At 44.4% G+C, this 11,254-nt stretch overlaps 1 protein-coding gene across 1 annotated transcript in view; it reads left to right on the plus strand.

Annotated features, from left to right (window-relative positions):
• Positions 1-1,132: 1,132 nt before the first annotated feature.
• CCBE1 (collagen and calcium binding EGF domains 1) overlaps positions 1,133-11,254 on the plus strand; it is a gene marked incomplete at its 5' end in the record, with an annotated part of 47,991 nt that continues 37,869 nt past the window's right edge. Inside the window, 3 exons of the mRNA XM_019531725.1 lie at positions 1,133-1,201; positions 8,952-9,086; positions 9,737-9,874. Of these exons, the coding sequence (XP_019387270.1) occupies positions 1,133-1,201; positions 8,952-9,086; positions 9,737-9,874 (342 nt within the window). The remainder of the gene's footprint in view (positions 1,202-8,951; positions 9,087-9,736; positions 9,875-11,254) is intronic.

Here is an 11,254-nt window from a genome sequence, read left to right on the forward strand (position 1 = left end):
GTGGGGGTAGGGCAGGGGGAAGCCAGGCAGACCCCGCTGTGTCTGCAGTCTCTGCTGGAGCTATGGCCAGGGAGCAGAGGGGAGGGGCCAGTTCTCTGTGGCCCTGCCCAGCCCAGAGAGCATGCCAGGATGCTGGGGGTGTCTTATTTGTCTTAAACCAGCAAGGGGTCTGGGACAGACAGTACATAAATTGGTTTGACCTAAATCAGTTAAGTCTGATACTACAATTCAACCAGGTTTATCTCAAACCATTTTCAGTCATTTTTGGACTGGCTTATGTGCACCTAACATCTGTTCTGTTACAGGTTTAAGCTAGTTCCTGATCACTTAAACTGGTCTATGGGTAATGTCTGTCCCTAGCCCAACAGTGTGCATGTGCTTTCCATACATATAAGCCTGCTTTTCAAAAAGACTAATAATTTTCATGTCTTGCTTTCTGTTCAGGTGTCCACTTTAAATACCATAAAGAACACTGATTTTTAAGAGACTGGTGGACAGAACTTCAAGACAGAACTTCAAGATAATGAGGTCTCTTTTAAAGTGTTTTAAATTAAAACTCCTCAAACTGTGCCTAAAAAACCTGCCTTGGAGAGGCGAACTATTCTTGTTGGGCAAAGCAGTACCCCTTTTTTCATCTCAACTTTCTTCAATTTTTTTAAGAGAGTCCTCTACAGTTCCTCACTTCTCCCTACTGTATTTCCTATAAACACTCTCCTTTTAGAAACCCATTCATCCCATGCAAATAAGAGCCAAGGAAAGCTGTGAGTGGTTGAGTTGAGAGATAGGATACTGAGGGATCTGGAGCCCTAAGTACTTTTTTTTGCTCTTGGATAGCTACATATCAAGAGTGAACCAGGCCTTTCATTCTGAGAGTTACTGCTCAGTGTTTATTCTAATACATTAGATTTGAAATCCCTACACATATCCATGAATAGAAATCACTAGGTTATGAATCAGCCTTTTGAATTTATTGTGGTTATTTTTTTATGTTGCCATCCCTTCTCAGATGTAACTTGGAAACCCTTCTCTGACTTAGAAAGTGCTTTCTCATCTTATTCATCCCTGTGATTCACATACTGATATTTTAAAAGGTAGAATCTCCTTTAAAGAACATTTTTATATATTTATTTTTATTTATTGTCTTTCAGGAAAAAATGCTGTAAGGGTTATAAATTTGTGCTTGGACAATGTATCCCTGAAGGTAGGTTATTTCCTTGTTCTTACATTACATAACTCACTTCTTATTTCTTCTGTTTTCTGCACTGTTCATTTGGGAAAATAATGAGCAAACACAGACATGGTTGTGTGTTGTGTACCCACGAGGAAATCCTTTATAAAATAACAACATCAAATTGTATGTCTCCAGCATGTTTCTTTTGGGATATTGGGTCTTAATTCTACCTAAATACATTTGGTTGCAAAGATGTTGAAATATGAACAAGTTGCTCAGAACCCCTGATGACTTGCCATTTTCACCTTCGTAATCAAGTTCTCCATTATCCAACTGAAGCGCTGGTAAGACCCATGACAAAAAAGAAGTCCCGAGAAGCTCTTAAGTTTGCCCAGGACAAGACCCAACACAGTGAAACAAAGGATGACATTTGCTTGAGATCACTGCAACAGGGGCTGCTTGTTTTACCATTCTGCTTTGAGCTCTGAGCTGGTGTTTGCGAGGAGAGCTGGTGATTAGCCTTGGAAGGAGCTCCTATGGCCCCATTAACTTCAGTAAACTTTCTCTGAGAGCTCTAGACCTTTATAAGCTCAGAGAATTACTTTCTTTATGTCAACTTATTTACTAGCGGAGGTTCCCTATGTCCAGTTCAGTCACCGTTGTATCTCCATTAAGCTTTTTTCAATCTGACCTAATTTCTACTAGGCCATTGCAATTACTGTGAGAGCTGACAGTCTGGGGCTGTAGTGTATAGATTAGAAATCTTGGGATTCAGTGAAGCACTTACTACAACTTACTCTGTTCAAACACAGAACTTGGCTCCCCATATGTGGGTTCAACAAGATCCTGACAGGATGAGCATATGAAATGCATTTTACCTCCTGGGCATGTAAATATATTGCTGATGTTAGTTTCTTTATTAAGGTATGTCTGCACACTTTAGCCATTACTGGCAAATCAGAGCACAGGGAAAGCAGCTGCAGCACTGTTTTTGTGATGAGCAGTGAGCAGAAAGAACATGGGCCTGGGACCTGCTTGCCTCACCTCCTGTATTATCTCTCTCCCTCTGTGGGAGGCACTATTTAAACAGCCTGTCACCCTCAAAGGTGATGGCACTGCCACTGAGCTGCATCAACATCCTTTCTTTATGCTTTATTTTCCCCAGCCGTAAAGATGGAAATAGGTTTGACAAACAGAACTTCAGCAAAACTTAGAAATCATCTCCTTTACACACTCTACTCCCAAAGAAATCACCGCAAGAAGGAAATCAACACATGCTACAAGCACCTACAAGAGATGAATCTGGCTGTCTTCCAATACATTATACAATGTATACAGCAAGACTACAAACGATGTATTACAGTATCCATCCAACACAAAAAGAAGAAAAGGAACAAAGTACTACAGGAACAACTTTCCCAGCCACAAAAAAAGCCTCAGAAAAACACCGCCAACTCTGTACGACATCCCAACATCATACTCAAGGAAACAGAAGGAATGAACCAACCCTCTAATATAATCAATCTCTCTGCACATACACTTACCAAAGCTGAAAAATCTGTCCTCTCCAAAGGCCTTAATTTCTGTCCAGAAAAACACCCAAATAAGATGCTACAATGTGGAGAGCTGGAAGAATGTTCTCGATGTCTCCATCTGACAGAGTATTTCCACAATTAAAAGGAATCCACTTTCAACACAAATTCAGATGGTGACAACATCGACGAAAAGATCAATGACAAAAAAGCCCAGAACACCTCAGACTGGACAAAATTCAAACCTCGATCGCTACACTGACTGCTTCAGAGAAAGAATGAACAAGGAAATACTCAAAGACAAACACCACTACAACAACATAGGATCTTTAAGATCTAACCACCAATTAGTAATAAAACTGGCAATAAAAGAGGAGCTATAGTTATATTAACCATGAAGTCTATATACAAGAAGCCAAGAGACAACTCTCTGACACTACCTACTATAAAAAACTAGAGGAAGATCCTACTCCCCTTTTCTCCTCAAAACTCAAAACCATCACATCATTTCCATCAGAACTACAAGAAAAATTTCAGACCCACTACCCAATCCCGGGACTTTTTACCTGCTCCCTAAAATCCACAAACAAGGAAACCCTGGCAGAGCTATCGTTTCAAACCATGGAACCGTAACAGAATAAACAGCAGGTTTCATCAAATCCATCGTAAAACCACTCGTCACCCAAAGAGTTGAGTTTCATTTAAGACACAACTGACTTCCTGTGAAAACTCAAAAACATAGACCACCTTCCCAGCGATACCCTTCTAGCCACCAACATCCCATACCAGGATGGCCTCCAAGCCTGCCTCAAATATCTACAAGAACGAGATTACAGCTCACAGTACAGACCTTAGAATATCACTGAATGCATAAACTTCATCCTCACACAAAAACTTCAGTTTCAACCCAGGTTCCCTTTGAGTTGCGTGTGTGCGTGGCTATGCACAAAAAAAAAACTTGTCACACCTTAACTTTTCCATGCCACGCACCTGCCCAGAGAAGAGCTGGGCTGTGGCTTTTTGGAAACCCAGAGCGCGGCAGAGGCACCAGGGCCAGCGTGGGACACTCACCGGCACTAAGTTGCCGCTCAGCTGCACTCCACTCTGCGCTGTGCCGGCGTCCCTGCAGGGAGGGAGAGAGGCGCAGGGCAGGCAGTGGCTCCTCCCCGAGTTGGGGACAGGGGCTGGGGCTGGGGCAGAGCTGGGCACCGCTGGCTCTGGGGAACTGCTCCGCTCCCCAGCCCCTCTGGGTGAGCTTCGCCCCAAGCCCCAGTGCCATGTGCCTCCTCGCTGCCTGGTCTGCCCAGAGGCAGGACTCATTTGGCTCCGTGCCACTTTCAAAGGCTGCAGAGGCACAGAGGCAATGCTGATCATTTTTGAAAGAGTGATGAAATCTGCCAAATAGGGAAGAGGAGTAGCTAGACATGCAATTGTGACATTTCTCAATAATACATTTCCGAGTGTTCGATCCAGTCTTGATTTAAATGTCCCAGACAACTGGACTATATATAGCGATGTACTATTCCATTTATTCTATTCTGTTCTTAAGTGTTTCACAGTACCTGAGAGCTTTACAGAGTATATTAAATGATATGATTTATGTCTGTCACATGCGAGCCATTCTCTTTTGCATTTTCTCCTCAGGTGGAGAATTCTACATAAACTTTTCTGTTTTGGTAGGGTTTTATATTTTATTTTTTTTACTGTATACCTTGTAGCTATCAGAGAACAAATTTTGCAAACAAGAGAGGCATGCACAAAAAAAAAATTACTTAAAACTACACAGGTGGAAGAGAACTGCTTAGATCACAGGCATAAATAAAATGTTAATCTTTATGTATAGATAAGTATTTCAAGACTCTCTTCTCCCAAATAATGTTGTAAGAATAATTTGTTCAGCATGCCAAAAGGGAGAGGTGGGATCAATTCGTGAATGGGCTGAAGCAGTGCGCTCATGGACTGAAGCAGGATGCTTATGGACCAAAGCGGCATGCTTACGAATTGCTATGCCTTAGAGGGAATATTGGTTTCAACAACCAACACTTCCTTCAGGCTATAGGTACAGGTATGGGCACCAAAATGGCCCCACAATATACCAATCTTTTAAGGCCAATCTAGAAGAAGACTTTCTCAGGAAGTGCACCATCAAACCCTTACTATACCTGAGATATATAGATGACATCTTTAACATTTGGACTGAAACCCTCCAGTCTGTAATTGATTTCCACCAAAAATTCAACCATCATCACCCCTCCATCAAACTATCACTTGAATACTCTAACACAAACATTTACTTTTTGGACATCATGATCACTATCCAAGATGGTAAAATTCAAATCGCCATATATAAGAAACCCACGGACCAACAAACATATATATACAGAACCAGCAATCACCCTAAATACACCAAGAAAGCTGTAATATACAGCCAAGCTCTCCAGCAGCACCGAATTTGCAGCAAGGAGTATACCTGTGACCATCACCTCACAAATCTCAGAAGAGCCTTCAGGCAAGAAGGACCCTTCTCCAGAGAGAGAGGTTGTACTTGAAAGAGCCACCCGGATACCACATGAAGATTTGCTGCAGTACAAAATGAAAATCCCTACAAATTGCACACCATTAGTTATGACAGATCACCCTTCCCTGGAACCGACATGGAAAATCCTCAAACAATTGCAGCTAATACTAGAAGATCCCTCTCTTAAAGAGATCTTTCCAGAACTGCCCATCCTAGCCTTTAAACGGGCACTGAACTTCATTAAGTTCATCACCAGAAGCAAACTGCCTATGAACCAAACCACACTGAATGGATCCAGACCATGCCAAGACAAGAAATGCAAAAGCTGCCAACATATCTCCACAACACCTACAATAAATACACCCCACAACAGAACCATCGCCATTCCTGGATCTTGCAGCTGCACCTCCAGAAGTGTTATATATCTCATCCAGTGCACCAAATGCCCTGATGGAAAATATGTAGGAGAAACCAAACAACAACTGTGCACCAGAATGAAAACACACTGAAAATCTATTAAAGACATGAATACCCAACTACCTGTGGAGGCACATTTCTCACAAGACAATCACTTTGTCTCCAATCTCTCGGTTTTAATCTTCAAAGGGAACTTACAAAACACCTTCTGTAGACGAGCCTATGAACTTCACTTCATAAATCTACTGGACACCCAAAGTAATATAGACAAATGTGATAAGTTCTGTTTCTTCCTAAAGAACCGTGCTTTCAAACATGCTGCCGCTTCCTGTTTGGTGTCTCTCCTTATCACCTCTCCACTCTTCAGTTCATCAAAATGTTGTGGCTAGCATCACATGTTCCTCTTATTTTTCCACTCTTTGAACATGTAGTAAAAATTCCTTTCTCTGTGTGTGAGGTGATTTCCTTCTGCTACTTCCCAGCTCTTCTCAAACCCCACTTCTTTCACACAAGATTGTGAAATGGGTGGGCTGGGGGTTGAGAGTGTTGAGTGTGAAAGGAATATATGTCTCCCAGCTCCACAGAGCACACACAAGAAAATCAGTGAAGCCTATCCATCCTACTAAACCATGCTCACATCACAGCTGTACTGGTGTTAAACTAATTTAGGTTAAAGACTAGGATTTTCAGGGCCATGTTATATGGTTCTTAATGTTGCTCTACTTTATACATTGCTTCACAGGGTACTGTAGGAAAGCTTGTCTATCCTCTTGTGGAGAAGTCTTTTTGGATCACTTCACAATTAACCCACTCGCAGCTTGGCCTACACCACCTTTCAGGTCATGTGGAATATGACTTTACCTGGCAGTATAAGCTAGTCAGTAGCTTATGGTGAGAAAGTCCAGCCCCAACCCACGGCCCAAGGGTGCAGCCCAGTCTGGCCCAGCCTTGCAGCCCAGGGGTGTAGGCAGTGAGTGACCCACAGCAGCCTGCCTCAAGCAGCTGGCACCACCGCAAGCAGGTGGTGGGTGACAGGTGCCTCACCTCTGCCTGCCGCAATGGTTCACTCTGTTCCCGCCACCTGGAGAGGGAGGGATGGGCTGGATGCTGCCTGTGCCCCTGGGCCGTGGGTCTGGCCGAGACCAGGCTGTGGCAGTCCATTGCCTTCCTCTGCTGCTGCCCGCATCCCTGGCCCGCAGCAGCCCACCCTAAGTGCCCTGTGTTGCTGTGAGCAGAAGGTAGGTGAGAGGTGCTTCACCTCCGCCCACTGTGATACTTTGCTTCGCTGCAGGGAGCGGCAGTTAGGCAGGAAGCTGCATTGCAATTGCAGCCCACCTGCAACTCACGGCCCCTGCGCAGGGCTGCAGGTGGGAAGTGGCAGGCGCTGACCTCCGCCCCCTGGAGCTTCCCCAGCCTAAGCTGTGCTGCTGCATTGGGAGGCAGTGGTAAGTCAGACTCTGTAATTAGCCCTGGCTTCCCCCACTCCGCAGCCAGGTCACATCCCCCCCCCCCACCTCCTCCATGTGGCCCATGTGACCCATGACACTGCTGCCTGCAATGGGGAGATCCACCCCCCTTTCCCCTCAAGCTACTGGCGTCTGGCTGCCACAGCCCCAGGTGCGTGGACCCGGGTGCATGAGTGTGGCCAATTGGTGCCAATGCCATCCCTGCACCCCCGCAATGGGGGGATTAAACCCCCACTTCACCTCAGTCTGCCAGGGGCTGGCTCCAGCCCCACTCCTGATGCTGCAGCCATGAGGGGGTTGTTGGGATATGGATGCCTGGCAAGGGCTGCTTCCCCCTTTGCAGGCAGACCCGGCCCCATCCCTTTCTCAGCCGCCGGAGCAGTGATAATGCTCCGGCTAGGCAGGAGAGGGGCAGGGCCAACCCTGCTTGGCTGGAGCAGGCAGCCCAGCCCAGCCAAGGGCTGCAGAGCGCGCTGGGATGCTCCCTGCAGGCTGATACTTTCTTCAGGCCTTGCACCTGTGAGCTCTAGAGAGCTCATCAGCCTGCATCTTCACACAAGCTCTTTCCTTCCACTCTTTAATGGAGGACTTGCTTCCAGGTCTGGTCTCATTTTTTCTAAGCCTCCAGTTGCCCTTATATCCCCACAGACCAGATTACACCATGATACAATCTCATACTGAGAGGTGAGCAATACCTGACCCCCTTAGTGGGGTCGGAGTCATACATCACTCCATTTTCACTGTGGTGGAAATTCCATCGACTTCAGCAGGGTTGGTGCATGTACTGCATGACTCTGAGGTCAAAATCAGATTGGGTCTCTCACTAGTTTTTAACCTGTTTCAGGCACATTGTTTCCTGATTATACACGTAAATTCAGGCAGTGCTTCATCAGTTGCTAATCTGTATCTTTGCCTCAGGGCTGTTCAGCTGGTGGCCGCTGCCCAGCTACGGCTCCCTCCATCCCTCTAGGTGCAACTGCAGGCAGTCTCCAGGCTTCTCTGGATGCCTCTTCCTGCCTTCGCCCCAAGGGGCAGGGCAGCGTGGAAGCACAGGGAGCTGAGGGTGAGCCTGGGGTACACAATGCCGCTGCCAATACAGGGAGTTGGGGGCGGGGGTCATAGACTCAGTGCAGTGGTGGGGTGCTTGCACAAGTGTGCAGTGTACCAATGGGGGCAGCAGTCGCAGATGCATGGCGCAGCAGTGTGCACTGCAGCAGTGGTAGAAGCGGGGTTGCAGATGTGCAGTGCAGCATGGGGAAAGGTCATGGGCACACAGTGCAGTAAGAAGGGAGGGGAATCCATGGTGCATACACGTCCTGGCTGCTTGGAAGCTGGACTGCCTGCTTTCCATTCTTAGGAATGGTGATCATTTATTAACTGTGTTCTGGTTCAGTCAGTCAGTTGTTTTTCTACAGTGTGTGTGATTTTAATTATTTTTTTAAAAGCCTGTTGATAGTTATGCTTAGAAAGTTTTAAAGTATTTTATGTGGGTGTTGTTGTTACTGTCATTTATGAAGTTAGGGTGGGAAAAACAAATTACTTTTATGTAACTGACATTTAACTGACCTTAGACCTTTATTTGGAGCAATAAGAAGAGCACGTGTGAGTGGTCCTTTCCTAAATTACTTGATTTGTAGAAAAACTGAGATTAGGAATTACAGTTTAACAAAATAAACCAGATGTGTTTCAGGACAATATCGCTTCCATGTTTCTTTGATCCATTGTGATAATATAATAATAGTTCATTAATTAACCTAAGATGAACTACAATAGCAAATCAAGTTCCTGTCCTTGACATGCGGCACCTGCTGCCAATATCGTACTAAAACACAGTTTTCTTTCTTTAGATTATGATGTGTGTGCAGAGGCTCCTTGTGAACAGCAGTGCACAGATAACTTTGGGCGAGTTTTGTGTACGTGTTATCCTGGATACCGGTACGACCGTGAGAGACACAGGAACAGAGAAAAACCCTATTGCCTAGGTGGGTAGAAGGGGTATGTCAAATTTGTCTCCCAGTAAGGAAGTGTCCCATTTCAGGGAGAATTTACAGTTTCTTTAGAAGTTGGTTTCTCAGAAGGTGAATGGTGCCAGGTCCTTTCCTCTTTCTTCTTTTATATGTTGAATATGTTTTTTGCCTTGTTAATTCCTCCTCTGCTTCCCTCATCCCCCATAGACTCTAAGAAGGCTTCAAGCTATTTGGCAAGAGAACTGAGGCTCAATTCTCACATCAAAGCTAAATGTGGGGGAACAATGTTTAACTATGAAAACAAACCTTGGAGGTTCAATATAGATAGTAAGCACTTAATTCAGGCATGAATCCTTTACACATGTCTCTCATGTAATTAACTTCAGCTAACTCAGTAGTATTACATTGCATAGGCTAGTATTCATGCAGGCAACTGTTTGGTGTATCAACCGTTGCCTGTAAGCTCCATGAAGGAAAACTCATCACACAGTGTTCCTCTGTAAAGTGCTGTGTGTGTTAATACACTACACATGAAACTCAGGCCCAGCTCCCCAGAAGTTCTATGACTGCTGAGAATAATAAGACCCTTAAGAGAAGTCATTTATTTCATTTGAGCTCTGGACCTCTGTAATTTTTGGGTATTCTTGACATTTGCTTAACATCAGATATTGATGAGTGTGCCACAAGCAATGGGACTCTCTGCTCTCAGATCTGCATCAACACTCCAGGCAGCTACCAGTGTGAGTGCCATGAAGGCTATATCCGAGAGGATGATGGGAGGACCTGCACCAAAGGAGATAAAGGTATATTTTAGTGTGTATTAAGTATCTTGAGCCAAAAATAGCCCAAAGAATGTGGCCCACCGTAGTGGTTGTGGCAGTTTAATTCAGCTAGTGTAAAACTCAGGTTCACTGGTGTAACAGAACTGATCTGGCCCACTGACTTGGGTTACCAAACAGGAATCAAACTGTCCAAAATCTGCATTATATTTCCATCACCCCCTATTAATGGTGCTCCTGGGGCAGGCATGCTGTGGAAAAGCCACGTGGGTGGCCTTGGCCTCCTGTTGACTACAAAGTATCCACTGGATTTCAGTACTCACTGTTTGCTCTGCAGGAAAGCAAAGCACCTTTAGCTGATTGAATGATTGGGGAGAAAACCCCAGGAGGAGAACCTCTTGGTGATTTAGTTCTCCCTTTGCCATGGGAGATGAAAATCAGGTATAGTCCCACACAGTGCAATCACATGATAGGTACACCTCATTCCATGGGCTTGCCACAGTGCTGATAGAAGTGTTCATATATTGATGGCAAATCTTGGTTCTCAAGAACTTGACTGCTATGTTTGGGGGCTAAATAACCTGTGCTGAGCTTAAACCATGACTGCCTCTGAGTTAGTGGACCCTTGAGCCCAGGGGGCAATTTTGTGGCTTGTTTTGGTTGTACTTTCCCCTTGCCACTAGTATATTTGCTGCAGACATGTCACAGTAAATCAGTTGTCACATCTGCATGTGAGGAGGGAAGACGAGGGAGAGTCTGGAGGGAAAGAAAAGATGAATAACAAAGCTCACCCTTATAATTTTTTTAACTACTTTTTCTGGGTCATTGACAAAAATAGAAAATATAAGTAATGTATTAAACAAGGATCCTGTTTTCCTCCTGGTTAAAGTACTGTAAATCCAGAATAGATTCAAATAGTATTGTATCTGAAAACAGGACTTGTCCCACCTACTGGATTTTGGAAGAAAAATGGACCACATTTCATTAACATAACTGGATTTGGTTTACCCTGCTGAAGCTGAAATTAGCATGTGGCCCAATGTTAGCATTTTGAAGTTTTCAGGCACACACTACGAGTATCCTGGAGATTCAATTTACTTTTTAAAATAATCCAAATCAATAGGCTAAACCCTGAACAGTGACACTAGCACACTTAATTCTATGGAATTAGAGTTCATTAGATAGTACTTTTTAAAGTGAGGCCAGAATTTTTTCCAATAAAGGTAGTTTTTTTCCCAGTTTCAACATCATTAGTAAATATAAATATCAGAATGCATATGAAGATTTTAAAATTTTCTACCATCATCCAGCATCTTTAAAATTGTGAACATAGGTATAGCAAGTGAGTAACAGATGGGGAAGAGATTCTGACTTAAAACCCCCTCAACTCTTTTGCTGAACGGC

Source organism: Crocodylus porosus, unplaced genomic scaffold (genome assembly GCF_001723895.1).
Source record: "Crocodylus porosus isolate Cpor-Errol unplaced genomic scaffold, CroPor_comp1, whole genome shotgun sequence".
NCBI lineage: Eukaryota > Metazoa > Chordata > Crocodylia > Crocodylidae > Crocodylus > Crocodylus porosus.